At 41.3% G+C, this 24,274-nt stretch overlaps 1 protein-coding gene across 1 annotated transcript in view; it reads left to right on the top strand.

The window, feature by feature from the left end:
- The window catches only part of FNDC3B (fibronectin type III domain containing 3B), a 191,244-nt gene extending 176,188 nt beyond the window's left edge, over positions 1–15,056 (top strand). The window contains exons 25-26 of the mRNA XM_085322314.1: positions 2,183–2,310; positions 11,602–15,056. Coding sequence (XP_085178440.1) covers positions 2,183–2,310; positions 11,602–11,913 — 440 coding nt within the window. The 3' untranslated portion in view covers positions 11,914–15,056. The remainder of the gene's footprint in view (positions 1–2,182; positions 2,311–11,601) is intronic.
- The last annotated feature ends 9,218 nt before the right edge of the window (positions 15,057–24,274 follow it).

The raw sequence follows: 24,274 nt of genomic DNA, 5'->3' as shown, positions 1-24,274 counted from the left end.
CTTACCCGAGGGGGAGGGATGCTTATCGCCTCCTACCGCACAGCTGTCCTCAGGTGAGATTTGCCTACCCAGYGAGTGAGGGAGCTCCCGCCGGGTGAACCAGGCTCATGGAGGGGATGCTAGCAGTGAAGATGTGCCTCGCAGCCTGAGCATGTATTTTTGTCAGAGACCCACGTGCTAAGTCAGTATGTGACTATTTGTCTCATTGCTTCTCTTACTGGCACTAAATGGGCAAAGCCAGCCCAGGGCAGCCAGTGCGCGCTGTCCTCGCGTCCCTGTTTGTTGGGTGGAAATCCATTTTAGTATGTTCAGGTCTCATTTAGATTTTTGCTTTGTTTTGAACTCCCTTCCTGCTTGAGTTTTCAGTGCCTGTTAGATATGACTCATGCTATGGACTAAATATCAAACCATTAAGATACAGTGTGCAAACCCTGGGTCATGTGTGGGATGGGACCGTAGGTACGTGACAGACCGCTGGCTGTAATAAAGAAAAAGGCATAACAAAAACTGCATTAGTGAGCACTGCCGTGAGAAAGCAGTGCCACGGGGAGAGCAGCTCTGTTGAGGCAGGCAACAAAATAATTGTGTTGATTCCCTTCAGTGTTACAGCAACATAAACTTTGTACAGGTTTCCATGCCTMATAAGCACGTGTTTGTTCTCCTACAAAGTATCCTAATTATTTGCCTGCTGTTGCCAGCTCTAAAATAGCAGTATTGTTAATGGCAGAGTTTGGTAAACGTCAGACAAAAATCTAAGTGTAGCAGGGTGAGGCATGGAAGGAGGAGGGAAAGCAGCTAAGGATGTTGTCAGCTGCGATGAAGGCTTCTGTTACCGGTGGCTCAACACAGGCAGATGTGCAGGGAGAAGTAAATAGATATTGATTTCATTTGGGTCTGCATGTAATTCATGTGTTCCTCCTGGGTAGCAGCAAATTAGTCTAAAACTCGTGTGATGTATGCAGCAGCAGCAGCGTTTTTCTTTGATAGCCTCTGTTGTCTGTTTTCCTAGGGCTGCGAAGCTCTATTGCCTTTAAGCAGCTCGTGTCCTTGCACGTGCACACAGTAACTGCTCAGTAAAATGTTTAGCGCYGTTGTTCCTCACAGTTTAATTTTTCGGTCACGTGCTTGCGGGCTCCGCTCCGTAAAGAGCTCGGTGGAGCGGGAGCGCGGCCGCGGCGGTTTTGATGCCTGCCTGTGGCAGATGCTCGGCTGTACGCACGCGCGTGCCGCTGCCGTGCCRCGCAGCGGGGCAGAGCGCGGGGTTTTTCGCTTTCCGCTGGCGAGAGATCCCTTCACAAGGAAGGCAGCATTTCTGCATCACTCCTGCATTTCCGGTGAAAGCACTGGTTACAGGTCTCACTAAAAATAGGCTAAAATAAGGTCTGCTTATCTGAATTTAAGGCTCAGAATTAGATATGAGARCAAGTATTTAAAGTTATGCTTGTACTTCTGGTTCCCAGACTGGGCTTCATCTCTAATATAGAACATTTTTTAGCTTCCCTTCTCTCATTCTTTCTCTCATCTTTTTCTTGAATGAAAAGTTTGATTTTAGTGCTTGCTTTCAATGGTATGTAGCCAGMTGCCTTAAAATGTGGGACAGACATCTCCATGGGTACAAGTGTTTGCTTAGAACATAATGAAATTTCTGCTTTTAGTAATGCAAGTGTAATTTATGAATTGGCTTCTGCTTGGAAAAAATCAGTGCATGACATTGCAATTGGATTTTTAAAGTTCAAGGTTTTTACCATACAACCTTTGCAGGTTGCACAACTGACAGATAAGACATACTCTACAGCCAGATCWCTTTAGTTCTACAGAAGTGAACTATGTTCTACAGTAAACTCTTGTTAATCAGATCTAAATTGCACCCAATTTTCTGTGCATAGTGTTTGCTATAGTTTGATACTACAAGAATCCTGAACTACTTAATCAGGCAAGACTGTCTTGAAATAAATGGAAGTTTTGAGTAATTTAACAGTCCAGCCTCAGCTTTATTTCTTCCATTCTRTTCTAATGGCAATCTGATTTTTAGCTGCATAATTATAGATTTTTTTGCTACTAAACCTTATGTCCTGAAGTTCTCTTTAAAARTGTTCTGTTATATGTTACAGTGCGTGTAAAATGAGTGACATGTCAGTAGAGTCTTTATATTAAAGTGCTACTGCATTTATTTTTATTGTAGCCCCTCGAGTGACCCRGCTGGAAGGAAATGCCTGTGAAATCACCTGGGAAATGGTCCCACCCATGAAGGGAGATCCTGTTGGTTACATCCTGCAGGTACTGGTTGGAAGAGAATCTGAATATAAGCAGGTAGGAAAATTATCTATTTTTAACACTGATAAACTGACAGTAAAATGGAAGTGTTTTTGAACACTGTCTTTGCTGCTTTTTTTCCACTAAATTGAATTACACCCTATGGTGGTGCATCAGRTGAGCCTCAGTAAAGGCTGAGTCAAAATTAAGGGCTGTAATGTGTTGTTTTCTCTGCTGAGAGATGTAGAACATCATTATCTTATTGGAGTGATTTCTGCTCTGTCCATAGTTAGTCACCGTAACTGAACTAACCTTTGGAAAGTCAGAATTCGATCTGCCCACTATTATTTCTTCTGCTTATATTTTCTTCTGAACTGGCTTTTACCGATTGCTATTTGAAGATGAGATGATGAACTGGATGGATTAGCTTCCTAATTCCTAARCCAGTTCCTGTATTTCCAGGGTATCTCTCAAAACCTTTTAGCAAGGATTTCAGTCAAACACATCTTTAAATTGGTTGCTTCAGCCATCCCATTCCTGTTCAGGGTTTAGATGCTTGGATCTGTTCCCCAGGACAAGTTTACTGCACATCTACTAGCCCACAGAAGCTGTGTGTACTTTCTTGCACTGTGGAACCATGAAATAAATGATACATGACTGATCTTTCTTTCATTTTCTATGTTGATGAGAAATCACAAGTGGACATTTTCCCAGAGCAGCTGAAACAGTGCAGCTCCTTCATAGCTAAATCCTTCATTTCATATATCACAAATACGTCTTATTTATGATGCATTTCTTCTATGCCCTATTTTCTCCCTATTCTTTTTTTCATTATCATGTGGATTCCAGACAAATCCAAAATAGGGAGTGCGCATAGGAAATGAAATAGGGAATAGGAAATGAAATTCTTAAAATGTGAATAAGGTGATACTTTCTTTACAACAGTGCCTTTCCTCTTAAGCCCTTTTTTGAGAGTTTCTGAAAATTCTTTAATTTGCAGTAACAACATGGACCTTTTAAGCCCTTTTTTGAGAGTTTCTGAAAATTCTTTAATTTGCAGTAACAACATGGACATAAGTACAAAGCAATTCAATTGCTGTTGCTGATGTTAAAGATAGAAGCCTAAATGTTTTTGTCGGGAAATATGCTGGGCACTGGTGTAGCTAATAGAACAGCTGTGTGTGCTGTGCTCTTCTGCTAATGCCAGCAGTAAGTGGATAAGTGGACCCGTTGTGCTGTTGCCTGCTTTACAAAGTAGCCTAAATGTATAGCTTTCATATGCAGCTTAGTAAATGTAGCTTCAGTGTTTCAAAATCTGGAAGGCCGTTCTTCTGGAGCATTGGGCACAGCTTCATGTTCCTTTAAGGTAGRTAATGACTTAGTCTTTGCAATCAAGAAACTGTCATATGAAAAAGAACAGCAATAAAGGAAATTAAAAGGTCCCTTCAAGATTTTATATCAAAGATTTTCATTTCTCATAAAAACATGTGAAGCATGACCCTGCTGAGAGATATTTAGCTTGTGTTTTCACAAGTGACTCATTCGGAAAAGATCCTGGCAATGGTTCTCAAAGCTGACACTTCAGATTCAGTGGTTAGACTGGCTGATAATAACCTATGGAAAAGAGGGTGATTGCTGCAATTTACTGTCTCAGAAATTAGTTTTACTAATTTAAATAATTTTTCTTAATCACAGATGAGGGTGTGTTCTAGGCATTTGGGCACATGACTGAATTATTGTATGTGTAGCTGAGCTGCGGTAGCTATGTGCGTGCTCTTAGCTTAGATAAAATATATACATTTTTCCAGTGATTTTCTGGTTAATGCATTTAACTTCGTATTTTCTGTGGTGTAAGAATGTGTCTTTGGTCACTTGCTACTATTTAGCTGAAAAAAATTTTTAGTGATATGTTAATTGTATTTTAAGTGCAAGTGCTAAACTTATAAAATCTATTCTCTGCAAGTGATTTAGATGTTTTGCATATGTGTGTCGAGGGACATACTACATTAGAAAAGTTTTATGAACAGCTTTGAAGGTTTCTACAAGTGAGAAATATTACAGAATTTTAGACTATTAAATACACCCACTAGAAGAATCAGCGCCTGAGTGACTGGCGTTTCTATAGTTGCAAGTGTGTTTTCCAAGAAACATAGATAATACAGCTGGATAAGAAAGAGAGAAGTAGCTGCATGAAACAGGTTTTTGTGCCCCTCTGACATGAAAATAAATGCAACAGAGCAGATGTTTTGTTTCTGCTTGTTACTAATCTATGATTTTAGCTATGTCAAGGTATTTACAGGATGTGCAGGACATCATGTCACAGTCAGGGTTGCTCATCCTCAAACTCACCTTCACGCAGCCTCTTGAAGGCAATTGTGATTCTTCTGCTCTGCGACTTGCTTTCTACCAGCCCAAGCCGCGATGAGAAGAGTCCCAGCTCTGCTCTTCTCTCTCCCTCGTGGTAGCCAKCTGTTAGCGACTGTCCAAGGACAGCACAGTTCCAGCTGTGCTCCCCCTGCGACTTTTGCCTGAGAGCTAGGAAGATTTGTGCTGGAGCAACGTAGCCTACTGAGCCTGCGCCTACTGAGATCTGTCCTCAGGTGAGAAATCCCCAGATAGGCAGGTCAGACTTGGTAGTGGAGGAAGGAGGAAATCTTGCTGTGGGATGGCTGCTTGTCTAAACAGAGCTGCTGTCACGGCTGGTAGGATGCATTCCAGTAGGGATCGTGTTCATGTTCTGCCTTCCGCTTAGTTTTCACTTAAATAAAATGTGTCATTAGGGAATGTCATTATTYAGGTACTAGTCAAGGTCACTGAGCATATACGCATATAGAATAAAAATCCACTTTTAAAATGATCTTAAAATGGCAACTTTTCAACCAATRCATATATGAAGCTTTTTCTCTGTGACAAGTCAGTAATGCTGCCAATAGCCAAGAATATTCTGTTTGTGGCAATTTAAAGGCAATTATTTCATGGCAAGGCCTTAAGAAGTTCAGCTAGGAAAACCTGCTATAAATCCATGGAACCACATCTCCCTGCTTGCTGCCAGGTGGTTTACCTCAGCTGAATATAGCTAAGAGTTGACTAATAAAACAAATTTCTTTATTTTAACTTAAATCTCTAGTTCTTAATYTCAGTGTTTAAAAGAAGAATAAAAGTTTGTGAATATAAGTTCATGCACAGGTGTCTCGCTTTGGAGTAGAACAAGCCAATTAGATTGTAAAGCAATAACATCTGTGGAAAATAGAAATCAAGATGATGAGGCATGTGAACTTTTTTTTAAAAAAAACACTAGATGGGAAATAGACATATCAAACATTCTCYCTCTCAAGAAATTTTAAAAATATACTGCTCTTCTGGGAAGCACAGTATGAAGATATTAGTGTGCCTTTTGTGGTACAGGGTTAGCATTCATACTGTGTTAGGTGTTTTAAGCTGGTGGATTTTTTTGATAAGAATGTTGTATGCTTTACACCATAGATTTGAGTCTTTTCAAATAAGTGCTTGGAAAAGAAAAATCCTGTCATCATTAAACTGAGTTAGAACGTTTTAATGATGGTTCATGTTTGACTTTTCAAAGTGCAGCTAAATCATGTGGCTGTTCAGTGAGCCAGTTGTGAACGTGGTGTGGAGTGGTATCAGGCGTGCAGGCTCCCTGAACGTGCTCATGCATCATGTCATCTGAGCTGTGCAGCTGTGACACTTGATTCCTATATCTGGAAAATTTTTGCATCACAGAGTATAGTCCAGTTTCAAAGAGTGAATCCATCTTGGCRCTTGCTGGTGACTAAGCATGAAGTAGTCTGCTTCACCATTTGCGCCGTGTTCTCACGGAGTAGGGTACAAACTGAAATAAGTGGCCATTTTTCATTTCTCTTATTCATAGGGATTAGTTCTTTCGTCTACAAATAACCTGATTTTCCTGCGTAAGCAGGACATCATAACTCCTGTCTAGTATGTTTTGTGTCTAAAATAAATATAGCAAATTCATTATGAAGCAAAGCATGAATAGGAGAAAACTACATCACATTGCTGTGATGTACTCTCTCAGCTCTCTCAAGTTTGAGATCTTTAAGACTTTTACCCAATGTGGGTGCTGACTATMAGCTGTTGCTGTGTACGTACATCTTGGAGGAAGCTCTCTCCAGAGGCATTTCTAAGAACACCTCGGAGCAGCCCCCCTGAAATACAGTAGTATTTCTTCCTCTCTTATATTGAAGAAACACGTTCAAATCATATAAAACAGCCATCCTTATTAACTTATAAAATAAGCTGTGTTGCTTTAGCTTCTCTTTGCCCTGGTGCAGCTTTAGCCATTGGCACGCTCTTGTGTGTGGCTGCAGTTTCTGCATCATCAGCACCTGAGCTGCCTCTCTCCGGCTGTCGCCCCGTAGAAGCWGCTCTCCGCATCGTATAAGCTGCCGTTTTCCACCGTTTGACGTAGCGAAGGTGACGTCAGTGCAGTCAACAGCCCTCTCAGACTGCGGATGGAGCTGTTCCTGCCCTCGTCTGGGAAAACACGTGCAAATATTTTTCTGCTAAGAATTGTGTCCGAAAAATTTGATTTACTRAAATGAATAACAGTTTAGGTACCTAAAAGCCGTATTAGAAAAGTGAGCTATTTCTTTTTCTGTTTTTTGAATGACCTGTTCCTTTATGTGTGCTTCAAAGAGCAATAGCACATAACCTGACGGTTCTTTTTAGGAAATCCCATATTGAAATGTCTTTTGTTGACAAGTCAGGAAGTAAATCACTGCAGACTCCAGGAGTCAGCGACCCGGACTTGTTTTTTTCCTATTTCTTGCAGTTGCATCTAACAAAACTTACTCAGTTAGAACTTAGCTTTCAAGTGTGTTAAAATCATTCCTAGTTTGGATAGTTTGAATTTTGCRTTTGCAGAACTGGCTGGATTCTGCAGTGCTAGCAGCACTTTTAGTTTTCTGCTTCAACAAGGTCTAAGGATCTTGTCACTGAGGAGCCAGCTCTTAATAAGAGGTGTTTATAGGCAGTGAAATAGATAAATTAGAGCCTCTTAACCCTTAAATTGTTTATCATTAAGGCAGAATGCTTTACCTTTAAAATTTTGAGGAATTATGGAAGGCATGGTGTTTGATCAGCCACAACAGTTCTGAGAGAAAACTCTCCCAGAAGGCATTCTGAAAGAGGAAAAYACAAGGGTAGATCCGTCAGATGCGTAAGAGTCTCCAGAGGATACAGCYCAAGGCCTCTGGAGATGGAGGGCACGTTATGCACCGAGGGGTGCAGGTCTCGGAGAGCTCAGTTGTATTACCAAGCTCAAATTCTTATTACTGTTGTTTGTTTCAGACTCTGTACATGTGTCTCTGAAACACACTCCGTGCAATGTTAATTTGTGTAAAGCTCAAGTCAACAAAAAAAAAATCATTATTTCTTCAAGTCAAAGGCACTTATGTTAGGGGCATGCCAGTATACAGTGTAATTATACACTATGAATTAGCACYGTATTATTAGTGCAACTTGTCCTGTTTTCTGTGCCTTCTGATGCCAGTGTTGTGTAAGGAGACGGAACAACTAATTGATTTTTATTAGGGCCGTTGAGTGCAGCCCACCTCCTGGAAGGTTATCTGAGCGACTCCTACTTGCCTTGGTTAGGAGACAAGGCTGTCCACAGAGCTCTTCAGGGTTTATGACCATCTCAGCAGTGGAGTGAGTGAAGCTGATTGAGTCTGGATAAAATAATAATCCCAGTCAGTTTTTTAAAGAGGAATTTTTCAGGTGACTTAGAAGAAATAAAACYTTTCCAGTGAGCATGTTTTCTAAATAGTTTGAGGCCCGCCTCTGATTYTTGATCTTCCTATCACCATACAAAATAGGCTTTTTATTAATTATTAAATACACTGGTCATTGCAATGGAGTGCAACAAGCAGGTAAGATTATCTTCCACTTTCCAGTGTGTTGCTTATAGAGCAATTGTAGCTGTCATCTTTGTTATTTCAAAAAGATTGAGGATTTGTTGGAATTCTTTAATGACGTCTGTGAAATTGAGAAACGCTTGCCTACAGGCATTTTCTGAGCTGTCTGCATTGATCAGTGGTATCAAATGCCAKAAGAGGCTTCAGCAGCAGTGTATGACTGGTGATGATTATTTTCACTGAGGGAGCCAATAAAACAGCTCATCATGTTTTTATTATATTCTCAGGTGCCTAAAACAAAAGAGCTGTTTCTAGGATCTGAAAGTTGCAAATTAGATAGCCTCTTTACTCTGACTTATTTGCCACTGAAGTGTAATGTGCTACATCTGAAAAAATCYGCTTTATAGAGTGGTATTTGTTTTAACATTTACTTAACAAATTCAGAGACCTTTGAGATAATTATCAAATTAAATGATTTTTTTTTTCATAGTTTTGTAGTGAAGCTTGTTCGTAGAGCATAACTGCATTCACAGCCAACCATCTACCTTTGTACTGATGGGGTCCTGGGCTGGCTCCTTGTGGTCCTGGAGACACAAGTGCCAGCAAAATTCAGCACAGCTGAACTTGGCTCAGCGCATTTTCCACTGGAAAAGAAGCGCTCCGGGGTCCTTACTGCAGCTGGCGTGGGTGATGCGGCAGCTGCTGTCAAAAGGGAATGATAATTGAGCACAAGGACTACTTGCCTGTYGTTGAGACACGACATAGCTCCGTTAGTGCTAAATATTCATCCAACCATTGAAACCGGGACATTTTACACCACCTTCCTAGCCACAAGAAATGTTTTGTTTTTATCATTCTTGAGTGTTACTAAATTAATATGGACTTTGAGCTATTTTTCAAACATTTTTTTGAAGATGCACACTTCTCTCACTAGACTGTCTGGCCTTTATTGAAGTGCTGCTGACTGGCTAGCTTAAGTGAACTTGGTCATCCGTGTTTATTAGACTGTAATGATGATACAAGTCTTTGATTTAGCAAAAGTTAGCCTCCAGTTACACTGCTATTCACCACCCCAACAGAAGAAAGGAGTAACAAAACCAATTTAACTGGATGGATTTTTTTAATACAAAGACAGTTTGTATATATCCCATCCTTAGTATTTGGTAAATGTAATTTGTGAAGCTTAGAGTGTAAATTTATTAATAAACTTCATTATATGGATTTTATTGGATTTTTTTAATCTGTTTTAGAAGTAGTAATGTTGGCTGCAGAGGATTTTGTTTATGGCAAAGACATCTAGAGTTCCTTTGATATGTTTTGAAATGAAACGAATAATTACAACAGCCATCACAGAACATACCTTGCCTTACAGCTGCATTGTAAGGGTAAATTCTTTGAGTTAYGATATCTCAGAGTCAAAAGAAATAGAAGTTAAATAAGTCTTTGAAGTAAAGGAATCCTGAGAGTCTAGTGTTGTGGAAACATGCACCTTTTTAATACTCACTGAAACTACACTTGCACACACATTTATGCATTTACATTGCATGACAGTATGTGAATATACTGAAGTAGCAGCTGCCTAAAAGATGGAGCTTAGGTGGTGGAGTAAGAGGAAGGCAGTTGCTCGTGACAGATGGGCGGAAATGGAATTGCCCTCTGAAAATACAGTGGCAGTGACTCTCTTGATGTTGAAGGTAGAATTAAGGTTCACTTCGCAAATAAATATTTCAAGCTTTATATTGTTACTATGGACAGCTACAGCACTTCTAATTTTCTTCCTGTGATCTGTTACTTTAACCCTAGTTTTCAGTTCTCRTTAGCTTTGGACAGGCAAGCAAAGATTACAGGACAGACAGCAGAGCATAGCTATGGTTAAACACAGATGCTTATGGYAGGAATATGATGTATTCCTCTGTAACTTGAGTTCCAGTGAGCTTGCTGTGAACGCTGAGAATACTTGCTGAAGGTGAAATAATTTTGTTTATATGTTTCTTCCAGATTTATATCCTGGGGCCAAGAAACATAAGTCTACTTAGCTGAGTTCTAGCTGGTCTGCAAACTTAAAATAACCATCACTTGAACTTTATTTGGAAAACCTGTGAAAGATTTAGATAAGTTTAAAAGGAGGACGGAAAAAAGAATAAAAGAAAAAGCTTAGTCTAAGTCTCGGGGGCCAGCATGGGCAAGACGGTTGGATTCTTTAACTGGTGTTTAGATGAGCATGTTTCTTATTTTGGTCTTTTTTTCTTGCTGTTTTTCTTATTCTAGAGAAAGATGCTTGAAACCCCCTATGAGCTCAGTTGTAATTTCCCCCTTGTTACCCTTTTTGAGGTTAGAATTCGTACCTTTAGAGGAGTAGAGCTGCTGTTACCTCCTGTCGTTCCCACGGCAAGGAGAAAAGGAAATTGTTTAAATGAGTAAAGAAAAAAGAATTTAAGTGAACTTTACGTTTTTTATTTTCCCAGGAGATACAAGCACTTAGTGGCACATTGCTTTTCATTTCCTGAAATGCCAGTTTCAACAACTCTCTGTTATATAAATTGTTGACTAGTTATTTGTTTTTGGAGTTCATAAATGGTTACAATGGTCTTTTTCCATTTAAATTGCAAAACTGTCTCCYTTCTCATCTTGTGACTCATGCTCTCTTGAGTCATATGTTACCTACATTTTACTAGCATAGRTGTGTGATCTAGTGTGTTAAAAGAACAAATACAGTGTAACCAAGAGGAGCTTTCTRTACTTGAATTAATATTTTATTGTTTCCACAATTCTAAAAGTGTCATTTCTGACATAACTGCTGACTCTTGAGAGAAAGCTGAAGAAAGTACATTAAGATGTGTAGCCAATTYTAAGATTATGCAGTTAATGTTTTCCAATAACCTTAGTTTGCAGGTTTTCGCCGTTTTARGGCCAAATATGGTGCTTATGTCTTTGACCTGTTTGAGGCGTACAGTGGAATTTTAACAGTACAGAAATATTTATTACACCCACAATCTTGTGTTTGATTTATTGTTTGATGTTTTGTCTGTCTGTGTGTGTACTCAGTCTATTGAACAGTTGAGATTGAGAGCTGTCACAGTGGGACTTCTCTCATACAACACACTATACGGTGGTATTTTTCCGAAACCTTCATTAACATGGTGAGCTGCTTCCCTTGGGGGCTGCAGAAATATTTCCTCACAAGACGCAGATTTGACCTAACTTAAAATTCTGTCCCCGTAATTGCAAAATTACGCTGCTAAATTTCTTACAACCTGTGGCTATATGTGAAAYGCAGAATTCTTTCAGGTCTAGATTTCTCGTACCTCTGTTCAGAAAGGAGTATTTACGCTCATTTTGCACTCAAGAATATTGCGTCTAAGACTTGTTTAAATTGTTCTGACACGTTACGGAGGAAAGGAGGGGATTGCTTGGTACCGCTTTTTCTATACAGCTTTGCTCTTTTGTTTTGAAGGTGTACAAGGGAGATGAGACGACGTTCCAAATCTCAGGCCTTCAAGTCAACACAGACTATCGATTTCGTGTGTGCGTGTGTCGCCGGTGCTTGGATACCTCACAGGAGCTTAGCGGCCCTTTCAGCCCCTCCGTTGCCTTCGTGCTCCAGCGAAGTGAGATCATGCTCGCAGGAGAAGTGGGAAGCCTAGATGACCCTAAGATCAAGAGCATGATTCCTAGTGATGAACAGTTTGCAGCCCTCATCGTGCTTGGCTTTGCAAGTTTGTCGATTATATTTGCCTGTATATTACAATACTTCTTTATGAAGTAGAGAATTCAATGGAAGTTTGAGATATCAATTTAACTAATGCTACGCATTATAATCCACACATTTATTCAGATATTCCTTTTCGAAAGCCTTTTGTTCTACCATACATTTTATATACTTCTTTTGTTTTTACAGTTCTAGCTTGAAGAAAGATAAATCAGTGTTTTGATGCACCTTTTTGAAATTCATAACTAGGAAGTGGTCAAACTGGAGAAATAAGCAAACCAGATACCAAAAGCAAGTTTTTTTTTTCCTTCACAGTTTGAAAATTGTCACCAATTTTCCTTTTTTTGTTGTTGGATTTTTTTGTTTTCACTGAAGTCCTTACAGTCTTTTATGTTACTATTTAGGAAATTTTAATCATCAGTCACTTTTTTTTTCCTCTTCTTTTTCTCTTAAACATTAGTCACAAGTGTGTATAGTGGTAAGACTAGAATACAGTGTTAGTCAGCAGTACCAGGTTTTCATTGAACAGTATTATCAATGTTGCCTATGATTTATTCACTACAATACTTTTGCCCCATTTTYTCAAGATAAAGTGTACACTGTTATTTTAACTGTTTAGTGCATTTAAATCGAARAAATATCCTGCGGTCTAAAAACCTTTTTAATTATGTCACTTTTACAGTTACAACACTATGAACTGCCTGTRTAAGAAATCAAATAACCAAACTGCTTATAAATTATGAAGCATTATAGATTTTTTTTTTTTACCATTTTGATTCCTAGCAGTAATTTTAAGTAAGAGGGCATTGTGCAATAGTTAGTTATTCCCATGTTCAGCTATTTAAAAGCTGCTTTAACTTGTTTGTTTGTCACTGTATATAACTATTCTTAATCTACTACTAGATATTATTCTATTATGTTCAGCCTGATTAATATGATTGGAGCTGGTGACAGCCTACTGCCTCTACTGAATTAGGTAAGATTCACTCAACGTAAGCAAACTTTACTGTCAGTTGATCATTTTTTGGAGGGGTATCCGTTTTATAGAACTTTCTCAGAGGTATCGGAAGGGAGATCTCTTTGTTCTAAGTACCTTAAGTGGGCGGCTACGTAATTCTTGCCACAGGGTTAAATAAAATACTTGGTACATTGCAAAACTCAGCCGAGAGTCCTACAGGTATGTCGTCCTTGCTCTTACGGCAGCGTTCCCAGCCGGTCTCCTGACTGCCCCTTCCCAGACCCACATTTTAATCCATCGAGATACTAGATTTTTAACTCTTGAGTCATTGGATTATTTATATTAAGTCAACATTGTGCAAGTACCTCAGGGACATTAATGAGCTGGAGGTGCAAATAGATTCCAAAAGGGTGCAACAGACACAGTGTATTTCCCTGCCTACTGTTTTTGTATATTTTTGCTACTTGGTTTTGCTTTTGTCCTAGCTCTTTTGTGCTCTGTCTCCATTGTCTAAGATTCAGTGTCCTGTACTAGYATAATATTCCCTTAACCAAAGTAATGGGGAAAAACAACATTATTTTTGTTTTAGGTTTATTTATACTATATACTGCATACAGTACTTTAAATACCAATTACAGTGCAATCTTTTATTTATTGTAAAAAAAATAAAAAATAAAAAGTGTACTTATGTACTAATCCCCTTCCCCGCCCTCCCTGTAGCATGTTATATTTTGTCTGTTTTATACTGTTGTACTTTAGGTCAACTTTTTACCTGTCAGCATTCCTAGTATTATTAATCTTCTTACATTTTCTTGCGTTTTTGAAGATGGGAGCATCTAGTACATTAAATGCCAAAAAAACATTATCGGTGATTCAAACGTTTACATGTATCCAAAAACATAATCATCTCTGGAAAGAAAGTGCTAAGATCGATGAATTATTCTGTGTGCCTCTCTAGATGTAGCAAATATTAGAAATGTTCTGTATTTTGTTATTGACTATAATTAGTTTAATTTAGCCTTGCAAACTAATGGCATTGAGCTAAATATATATTTTTTTGTTTTTTGCCAAAGTCATGGCTTGTCAAATTTATTTACATCTTATTTAAATTTATTTGTGATATGAAAGTTTGTGACCTTGCATCTGTATTTTGTGAGCAAAGCATATACAGCTGTTTTCAGTGGAGGGGAAAAGAGTGTATTTTTTAAAACAAGAAGACAGCTAGTTTGGAAACCTAGAAATTTGAAGAATTCCCTTTTTTATTTTTTGAATATATTTTCAGCAATGCTGCTAAGAAATCCAAGCTTGACACCTTTTTTAAAAAAGTTTTAATAAAAAAAATGCTTTAGATAATTTGATCACTTCTGAATGTTTGAAATTAAAAAAAAAAAAAAAACTACAAGCAGCRAGCAGAAGTGTAAGAAAAGCATTTTGTTACACTTTAAGCATTTCTGTCATTACTAATTTGTTTGGTGTCCCTTATCRTGCTAATGCAAAAGCCGAGTCCAGCTCTGAGGTTAACAGTGAAAGTGTTCTGGAGGAGTTGGGACAGGCCCTAAATAAGTTAATTTGAAGTTATTTTAGTTTGTATATTCTGCCATAGAGATTTGATTGTAATTCATTTATTAACAAAAGTAAATAAATAAATAAAGCATCACAGATCTTAAACCATTCCTGTTTTGATTTCCATTACCAGTGAATACTACCATTTYGTGATGTCTTGTCTTTCTCCATGTATCTTTGTCCTTTGATCTGGTAGTATCAAGCATTGAATCAAATCTGAAAACTCTCTGGTCTCAAAGAARTTATGAACAAAAAAAAAGTAGAGTGAAACACTAACTATTTAAAAACTTAAGGACAGAGAGAGATATTTTTATATTTTTCTGCCTTTTTCTCTATGAACTCGATATGTTGTTTCCTAATTCTGTTTGTTGGCTACAGTAGTTCCGTATTCAGTGTCACAATTGAAAAGTGCCCTAAATGAATGTGTATGAACCTTATCCTTGCACAGTTCTTTAAATTGAAAAAACAAAATGTTTTTACCTCACTATGGGAACATACATTCCAAGCTTTTCAACTTTAAGAGAAAAATAATCATAAGTTTTCTTGTATTGTAAATTTTAGACTATTTCATATGCATTGTATTAAAACTGCCATATCAATTTTAATGTATAGATTTTGCAAATACTACACTATGTATGTAAGACTTAACTGTATCTGTAGTGTATATGTAATATATTTATGCCCAATAAATGTTTTAATTCTTTCTGATATTACCAAAAGTTTTCTTCAAACCGGCCTTTCAATCTGTGTGCAGTGGCCCCCTTCTAGTCCATCAGGATGTCTCGGCAGCCTAAAGCAGGAGCCGCGGCCCCGCGTTTGACGTGAGATGTTGCCCATTTGCAGTTTGGGAGATCTGTTTCGTTTGTGGAACGTTTGCAGTTGCAGTTCAGTGCCGCCAGCCCCGAAAGGCCATGGCAGAGCCGTGGTGCTAGCGGAGCGCTCGCAAGAGAAGGTGGGTTCATGGTTCATGGTGCCTGTTACGGTGCTGCAGCCAAGCTGCAGTCCACAAATCATCAACTTTCTGCTTTGAGTTGTGTAGTTTCCCTGAGATAGGGATGAGCACCTTGGCTGATTTGCTAGCTCTGCTGTTGTTTGGTGCAGTTGCTGTCGCATTGCAGCAGCCTGCAGCACTGTCCTGTTTGCTGACCTTGTGCAACCACAGCTTTGACCTGTAGGTTTCCAACCTTGGTCAGCTTGTGGGTCTCCCTTTCTTTTTTWWAAAAAAAGCAMAAATATGAATTGCTGTRCAGTGACAAGGAGCYTGTTTGAAAAGAGACTTTTTTTTCTTTCTTTCCATGTAGCTCTTCACAGAAATGGTTCAGAAACATTGGTAGAAAATATCTAGGGAGCTTGAACAGCTTATGATCTCTGCATGACTGAGCAACCAAGATGCCTTTTGCATTCCAGAGATTTATGGCTTCATCTTTTCTCAGGCYGAACTGAATACGCTGCCGCTTCCTACTCTACCTGCTGGAAAGCTAAGGCTTGCTTATTCTTCAAAGGGGGCTGTAGCCTGTACTGTGCAACTGAAGGCTACTACCAYGTTCATCTAAAAATCCTTCACATGAAGGCCAGGAGTCCTTCTGATAGGAGCTGRTTTTCAGAGAGAGCAAATAGGAATTTGGGCAAAGTATACTCACAGCAGATAGGTAAGCTCTAATTTGGCAATTAAGAACTTATAACAGTTTTATTGCTTTCCTAGCTGCCTTCTGTTGGCTAAAAAACATCAAACRTTATTGATGAAACCAGTGGACTAATGAGTGAGATGATGGGAGGATTAATCCTGACTATAATTTTGGCTCTTCTGGTCTTTGACTTAGATAAAACTTGTCATGCTTGTGGCACTCTTGTAATCGGTGTTTCTTTTTAAAATCCGCCTTTGAAAATAGAGGCTTAATCTCTGCGATCACAGGAAGGACYGCAGGAACCAGCTGGGGAATAGCTTGCTTGGGAGGAAAATTTTCCTTGTGTGAAGCAGGGATGGTAACACAGGGTACTCAGGGCCGTAATACGGCCAGCCCTCCGTGTCCTTGTCCGTGTGAAATGTCAGTCCTGTCCCTAGAGCCCCGCTAGACCGTGGGCAGCCTAGTTGTGGCAGTGAGGTCCGGAGCCCACTGGCAGTTTGCTTTSCTTTAGCGCTACTGGTTTACAATAATCTCTGATTAGTAGAAATACTTTTAAAGTCAGGTTTCTGAGGGTATTTGAATCATTTTCTTAATTAACTTGTGTGAAAATGTGGTATTAATAATATACCTAGATTTGTAGTTAAACACTTGAAATACGGAAATTTGCAGTTATGCCTTAATTGCGTACAATGAATTCAATTGCTTGTCATAAGGAATTAATCTAATATTTTGCATCTTGATAYATGTTTGGCAAACACAATGTTTGTCTTTTTACTCAGCTTCCCTTCCTCAAATCACTGCATAAAAACACTTTTTAATTACTGCAATTTACAATGTGAAAGGCTTTTCTCCTAAGGAAACGTAATTTTTCTTGTTTGGTTGCTCAACTTTTCTTCAYTTTAAACAGTGCTTGCCAAAACAGTCTCTAATTATCTTTTAAAGATGCCAGTAGAATAGTAACCGCTGCTTTGTTATCTGAAGAGATCTCTATTCTTTTTTTTAATATTCCTTGGTTTACAACATTATCCTAAGCGACGGCRGAGGTGATAGAGAGCAGTTAAAGCTCCTGCCTGGCAGGCCCGCGGTGGTGAAGCAGAAGTTGTGTATTTACGTCCGCAGGATCTCGGAGCTCAGTGCGAGCAATGTTACAGGCCGTGAGTTTGGTGCAGTCGCCCTGGKTCCTCTGTACAGCCCCAGACCGTAGAGGTGGGTTAAGTAGCAGAGAGTTTCACCTGGGCTTTGTCAAGAAACACAAACCAAGTTGTTACCATGCTTGGACAATATCGTATAAAACGATTTCTCTTGCATGCTCTTTGGGGTTGAGAGGAAAGCTGGTAGAAGTCTTGAAGCAGAGCTGGGGCTCAGACTTGGAGATGCTTTTCTGGCCCTGTGAACAACCTCCGGGCTTGCGGTGCCTTGCTGGAGGTGGACAGCGGGCCGCGTGGCGTCTTGCGATCGAGCAGCCTCCCAGCCTGCGCGCAGCAGAGCGTGGTCACCAGGACAAGTGACTGCTGTTTCTATGGCAGCAGCAATTCCCTCTGCTCCCTGCAGCCAAAGAACCTGCTCAAAAATGAAACGGGCAAAATTTGTTTTGCTTTTGGCCTCGGTGGTTGTTGTAAGTGTGGAGCCCRCTTGCAGGTTCAGTGGCGGAGAGTTGAGCCCTGCGCGGGGAAGGGGGTTGTCCGCATCCAAACACGGTGTGGCAGGACAGGAACGGTCTGAGCCGTACAGCGCTTGGGGCGATGAGACGGCAAGCAGGTAGTGTCAATCCACCACAGCAGCTTGTTYGCCTCCTGCGGAGCTTCTCCTGCTAGACTCGCTAAGCAATTGAGTTTTAGGAAACTCAAACTGGGCTGCCTGCAGGTAGCTCTTTTCCAATGAGAAAGCGTTTGCCTGTGGAGAGGCTTACTTCCAGCCTCCGTGTCAGGGGACTGGGGCTCTTCAGCCTCTCCTCTCTTGAACCTTAACAGAAAGATTTGAAAATACCCCTGGAAATGAAATACCGCGGGAACTCCAGCGAAGAGGTCTCCCAGGAATCCTGAGTAGAGCAGCATCACCTAAGCTGCTCATTGCATGGGGGTCGGGGCTTTAGCAGGTCCTGTTTTTCTCATTGCTTGATGCTTCTTATCACTTACGGGTTTGGAACCAAAAAAGAATTTCCTGGGAAATGCTGCTTTCCCCTCTAAACAGAGGGAAGGTGACACTTTCTACACAGAGTCCTATAGGGATGGTGGAAGCTCAGCGTTTCATCATCACTAGCAACTGAGCTCTTGTGCTGTACTCAGTATCCCCGAGGGAAGAGCAGTTCCTCCTCTGGCTGCGTGGGGCAGAGGGGAAGGGTGCTCATGACCCCGTGCTGAGGTTTAAAAGTGCAGAGCCCTTTGAGATCTGAGTGAAGTTTGGGGATTTATGCGTTAGGAGAATGCAGTGATTTCCCCCAGCATCTGAGACAGCTACATGAACCTGGTGGTTTTGCTAGACCTGTCTGTGCCCAGAGGTATTAGAGAAAAGCTATACAGAAATTATTGTGGGAAATGTTGTGGAAATTGTATCTCCTGTACAAATCTTTTATAGAAGTTATTGAATTATCGGAGAATTCATGATGCATTGTGATTTACTGAGGAACTGCAGAAACTGCATTCTATGCCCTTACTATTCACACCTGCCTTGGAGTGCAGATACAAATTTCATCTCTTATTCTCCTCAGAGCTGAGAACCACAATTAAGTAAAAAAAAAGGAAGATATGGACATATGTTTCTGCTCTTGACAATTGCTCTCTCTCCACAGTGTGCAGGTTCTTGGCAGARTAAAAGGATAGAAAGGATCTGTGGTTTCACAGGACGCTTTCAAGCCCAAGGGGCTAGCCTGCTTTCTGCTGTTGTGGSTGAATGTGCTGTTGTTTGAATAGTGACATTTTTTTGTACTAATCACTAGCATGAATGGTACTGCACGCAAACAAAATTATTTTTAGGTCTRCTAGGACTGTTGATGAATAGCTCCTCGGGTCGATGTGCTCAGTGGATATCATTTCTTGGTAATTTTACTAGCCCATCTCCCTCTCTTTCTGTTGTATGAAAGATGTGTTTTTTCCGCAAGTAAAGCAGAGCAAACAGTACGGAGACTTAAAAGCCTTGTGAGGATTAAGATGTGGACAGAGCTGAGAAATTCACCCATCAGATACCCTTCCTTGCCGCAAAACACTTGTGAGCTGGTCACAGTATGCTCGGCTTGGGTGACCGTCCAGAGGTACGTATTCTAATGTCACCGTGTCCTGGCCAAGCGCCGCTCGGGAGAAYGCTGCTGAATTCAACGTTGGTGAGTTCACGGCTTAGCAGAGGTGCTGTGCCCTGCGCCACAAACACGTGCTGAGCCATCATCGGGGTAGACGCGCACCGGAAAAAAGTGGGKCCCTGGGCTCGGCAGGGCTTAACGCTCTTGGGCACTCTGCGGWGTGGCCTTCGAGCTGCGTTAGCTGTGGTTCTCAGTTTAAAATTGCGAGTGCTCTGGCACCCTGTGTTGTTCACGCTGCTGCTGCTCCTGTCGTTACCTTCGCCCCAGTACGTGGTTTAGGAGTTCCTATCGCAGAAGCTATGCAATTACTTGCAGATTTGTTTGTTTATTTATTTAAATGAACAAACCACTGCTGTGATCTGAGTATATCTAATATTGTGTTGCTTCCTTACGTACCAGCGCTAGAGACCGGAGATGCTCAGATGGTGCCCACGGCCACCCCTTCTCCGAGGAGCCCAGCCCCACGCCTGCATCAGGAGCATCTCTYGCTTCTGCTGGGCTCATGGTTGCTTCCGAACAGCTCCACACTGCARACTCACTGAAATACAGTATTTGCTAATAAAAATAGCTTACAAGATTGCACCTTTTGCATCTGCACACTGTGCACCCGATACAGCACAGCAAATTTTATAAAAATCAATCACATTGTTGCTGCTTGATAGAATAAGATGCTCTCGACTGGACAGAGTACAGGCCTGCGTGTCATCACGGCTATTGGCTTAACTTCTGGTGAGAATCTGTCGTACGAGTTTGCTCTCTTCTGCAATATCAGAGTGTTAAAGCTATTTAAATCTCTGCGCTGCAGAGCTCCTGGTGCCCGGGCTCGCTGCCGGAGATGCTCGTGGTGTTGGGCTCCCTGCCTGCCTTCTCTAATGAAGACTCCTCTGCAGCACTGGGTAGCTTGTGGGAAGGACGAAAAGCAAAAGCAATGCRAATGAAAGCTTGGAAATCACCGAGCCTTTGCTTTCTGATGCACAGTGCTACGATCACGTGAAAATCACTCAGAATGTGAGAAGAAAAAAAACCTTTTTYGACCTGTCGTCATTCAAAATGGGGCCAAGGACTGACTGAGGATCTCCCATGCCCTCAGAGCAAGCCTAGGAAGTTGAGTGTAGGGCAATTTATCTCCAAGAGTGATTATGGACTTGCACAGATCCAAACCTTCACTCCCATCCCAGTGAGGGAAATGCAGCATGGAAAGCACTAAACAGCCTTCACTACCAAATGCTTTATTCCCAAGTACACCCAGAGAAGCAGCCTAGAAGCTTTCAGACAGATGCGCTAGTGGCCAGAACAGGAGCGCGGTAGATCAGAAACCAGGCAGCGCTCACGTTAGAAGCGCTTCGAGAGGACAAACCCCTGGCGAGGAGTCCCTGCTCCGGRCCAGCTGCGATCCGACCGCTGGCACTTTTCCAAGCCGAGCGCGTGTCCCTGCAGGRCACAGATCCAAGTCCAGAAATGCCCGAGAAAAGCGCAGCAACGTGATCGCCCAGCAGCAGGTGCGGTGGTGCGACTTCGCTGCACCTTGGCTGCTGCAGCAGACCAGTGCTGGAGCTGCTTGCAGGTACTCAGGTATCTAACTGCTGCTGCTTTAAATAGGGCTGATGCAAATGTTATGTGACACAAACTTAACAGATACTCAGAATTTATTAAGTCAAAATTTAATGTGCAAGTGATATTTTTCCAGAATACTTTATTTTTTGGCAAGAAGTACACTAGGACATGATTTTCTGCCTTGCGCGTGCCTCCATCAAAGGTGCTTTTCTAAAATGAATGAAGCTTTCTGGTGAAGTGCTTCTGACCTATTTCATCACCAATTTAACATGTGGCCAAGAAATAAAATGCAGCCAGACTGTTCCTGTTTATTTGTGAAGCTGCGATACAAAATGTAGAGTTAGAAAAGCCTTTAAGGTGTGAACTGTTTAATGAACGAACCTCCAGCATAGCAGACGAATTATTCCCAATATGAGGTTTTCTCACACAAGGCAGTGAGAACACAGCAAAATATTGACTCTCAAAGCCCCTATGCTTATTTTATTATTATTATTATTATTATTCCCCCCCATCAGAACTGGTAAAGTTTGTTCCCCCACAGACAGGGCTCTGGAAAGGTTCTGCTTACGGAGTAGCAGAGCCCCTGCACGTGCTCCAGGCTTCGTAAAACAGATCTCAAAGCCCTGTTTGAATGCCTGATAGGAAAAAAACAAAACAAAACAAAAAAAAAGCCCCATAAAGTTATTTCAGATGGGGGAGGTTTTGGGGAGAAGGTGCCAGGAGGCTGAGGGGCTGCAGAAATGCCCTGGGCGACAGGGGAAACCTGCCCATCACCTTTCCYGATGGTGCTACCTGGGACAAATTGTTTATATCCACCTGGGATTGACTTCAGTTATCTGTGCCTAGGTGGAAAACGCTTCTGCATTTCCTTTTCCACTCGGCTTTTCCAAGAAGCTCRCTCTCAAAATCTCGATGACACGTTTGTTTGAATGAAGAAGTGACTGAACCACCACAACTCCGGCAGTAACTTAGCCTCGAGGCAAGCGATTCCACCTTCAGCTATTTAAGTGGTGGCAGCTATTTAAGGGGTGGGGGAGCATATATCTTCCTTGAGGCATCCGATGACAACGTTTGTTTTTTGTGTTTTGTTTTTTTCTTTTTTGAAGTGGAACTGAAGGTGATCCAGGTGATTTTTCTTACCCTTAGAAGAGCAGTACCATACACATGAGGAACGATTTGAAGGAGCAGACCCCGTTCACCATCTGCAGGTCGCCCGTGCTGGTAAGTGCAGCTCCACTGGCTTTGGCATTTCTATATAGACATCACCTATATGTATGACCGTGATCTCCCAGCCCGACCACGGCAGGCGAGAGCYGGTGGCTGCCCCATGCCTGGGGCACATCACCAGGTCTCCTGGGGCCGGGTCCGACTGCCRTTTGGTCGGGGAAGACCAGAACGAATCTGACAGAGACCTGCTTTCCACCTCGCGTGCCAGCGTAGCCGTTCCTGCACCACCACAAACATTGCAAACGGTAGGATTATAAAGGTTCTCATAACTTTATTTTGTTTTCTGTTCACATTTAATACCATAGACACAGCCGAAATTTGAAACACGGAGGTGACGGTAGGCATACGTTCAGTTCATTTACACGGCGATGTAGTTCGGGAGCTTRCATCTTTCCGGCCTTTTCAAGATTCCCAAATTTCTTGTTTCCCTGAGTTACGTGGTATCTGCCATCACATCCGTTTGTCCGTCAACAAGGAAYGAAAGAACAAAAAGGATGAAAAAGCAGAAGTGGTGGTAGGGACTGAAGGGGAGACGATCCCAGCAGCGCCACGGCTCTCCTCCTGCCAACGACCCACCAGCCTGGAGCTCGCTCCGCTCCYGAGGTTCACACCAACGGGGTCTCGCTGGTTTGACCCTTTGCATCTCTGACCAGTCTTGGCTTCCCCAGCTATTCTTATATCTTGTCCCTTCAAGCGTACATTTGCATTCAAAAATACCACCGTTGGGGAACAAAACCAACTGAGGTGCCACATCAAAGCGAAGCAATCCAAATCCATGGTCCTAACACAGCAAAATGTCGCRCAAAGGAGACGGTATACGCAGAATAGGCCGAATTCGCTCTGTAGTTACACCCGAGCAGCRCCGTTAGCTAGAGCTGTACCGGGGGGATACAGCCCATCGTCGTTAACACGAGCTTCAAGGCAGCAGGAAATTTTTGATAACAGACAATTCGTTAAGTAGGATCAATTGTGGACCAGCTGGCAATAAATACTAGGACAAAATAAATAGAAAGCTGCTATTGCACATGCATGCTCAGGAGCTGGACCACAAAATCCACATGTTGATGTGACAACGGAGCCAATAGAAGACATACACATTAGCATACCATATGGAAAAGCTTTTTTTTAAATAGGATATTTGAGTTACAAAAATCAACTGATTTTGAGATTTTTATGGATCAAGGATGAGACCATCTCTGCCTCTGTGTTTTAAAGCAGCTTTTTCCATTACTTTCTCAGGTCCCGTTTGCTGCACGTGTTCCTAGAAGTCCGCAGCAAGTGTGATTTTGAAATCAGTGCCGCAGCGAGCTGGTACGACCGTGTGCCGGGCTCTGCTGGGGCAAAGCCCCAGCTGCCGCCAGCGGGGCGGACGGGCTCGGCGCTATCCCTAAACAAAAAAGGGTGTTTTTTCCTCCAGGCAGGAGACCTGATTGCTAACGAGCTCGTTGGGGACCACGCTGTGCAGCAAGGTAGCCGCAGATTCATTGCGACACTGAAACTACTCAAAGCTTTCAAGTTCAAGTACAACAAGTTGTTCACAGTCAAGCCGAACAAACCATGTACGGATGATTTAGCTAGCAAAAAATTGCTTTGGTGAGAGATTACTTTCCATGTTTTCATAGCATCACTGCAGCTCTGAAGTCAGCACTGACCTTATCCCACTAATATATATACTTAAAAAAAAAAATTCACTACAAGCCATGTTCTGAGTCATTTCTATGAAGGTTTTTTTTTTTTCCATTTCCTTTCTATTCAGGCAAGATATGAAGATTGTTTATTTTTAGTAGTATGTTTAGAAGTTATCCATTCTTATCTCTCTTTTAAGAAATTATTTTCCCATAAATGAGGAAAAAATTTGCTTTTTTAAAAAATAAGGATTATGAAAAGTGTATCAAATTCCATAATTACTGCACTAAAGAGGCAATTCAATTTTCTATCTTTAGGGTCTGATTATTCACTAGCAAAATTCTTAGCAAAACTAATGTCAACTCCAGAAAAATTCAGCTCAAATTAGCTGCTGCTCGAAGATGCACAAGTGGACGAGGCTGCGGCTGCCTGCTCCGAGCGGCAAAGCCCGGCGCTCTTGCCACAGTCCGCATTAAAAAAAAAAAAGAAAGAAAGAAAGCAGCTGAAAAATAACATTTGAGCGTTGCTGAATTCTGTAACCGTGGCCTCCTTTCATACCCTCAAAATTTAGAT

This window comes from Rhea americana, unplaced genomic scaffold (genome assembly GCF_003343005.1).
Source record: "Rhea americana isolate MKP2758 unplaced genomic scaffold, rheAme1 scaffold_76, whole genome shotgun sequence".
Classification (NCBI taxonomy): Eukaryota; Metazoa; Chordata; class Aves; order Rheiformes; family Rheidae; genus Rhea; species Rhea americana.
The sequence above is the reverse complement of the archived record's forward strand: the minus strand, read 5'-3'. Positions and strand labels throughout refer to the sequence as shown.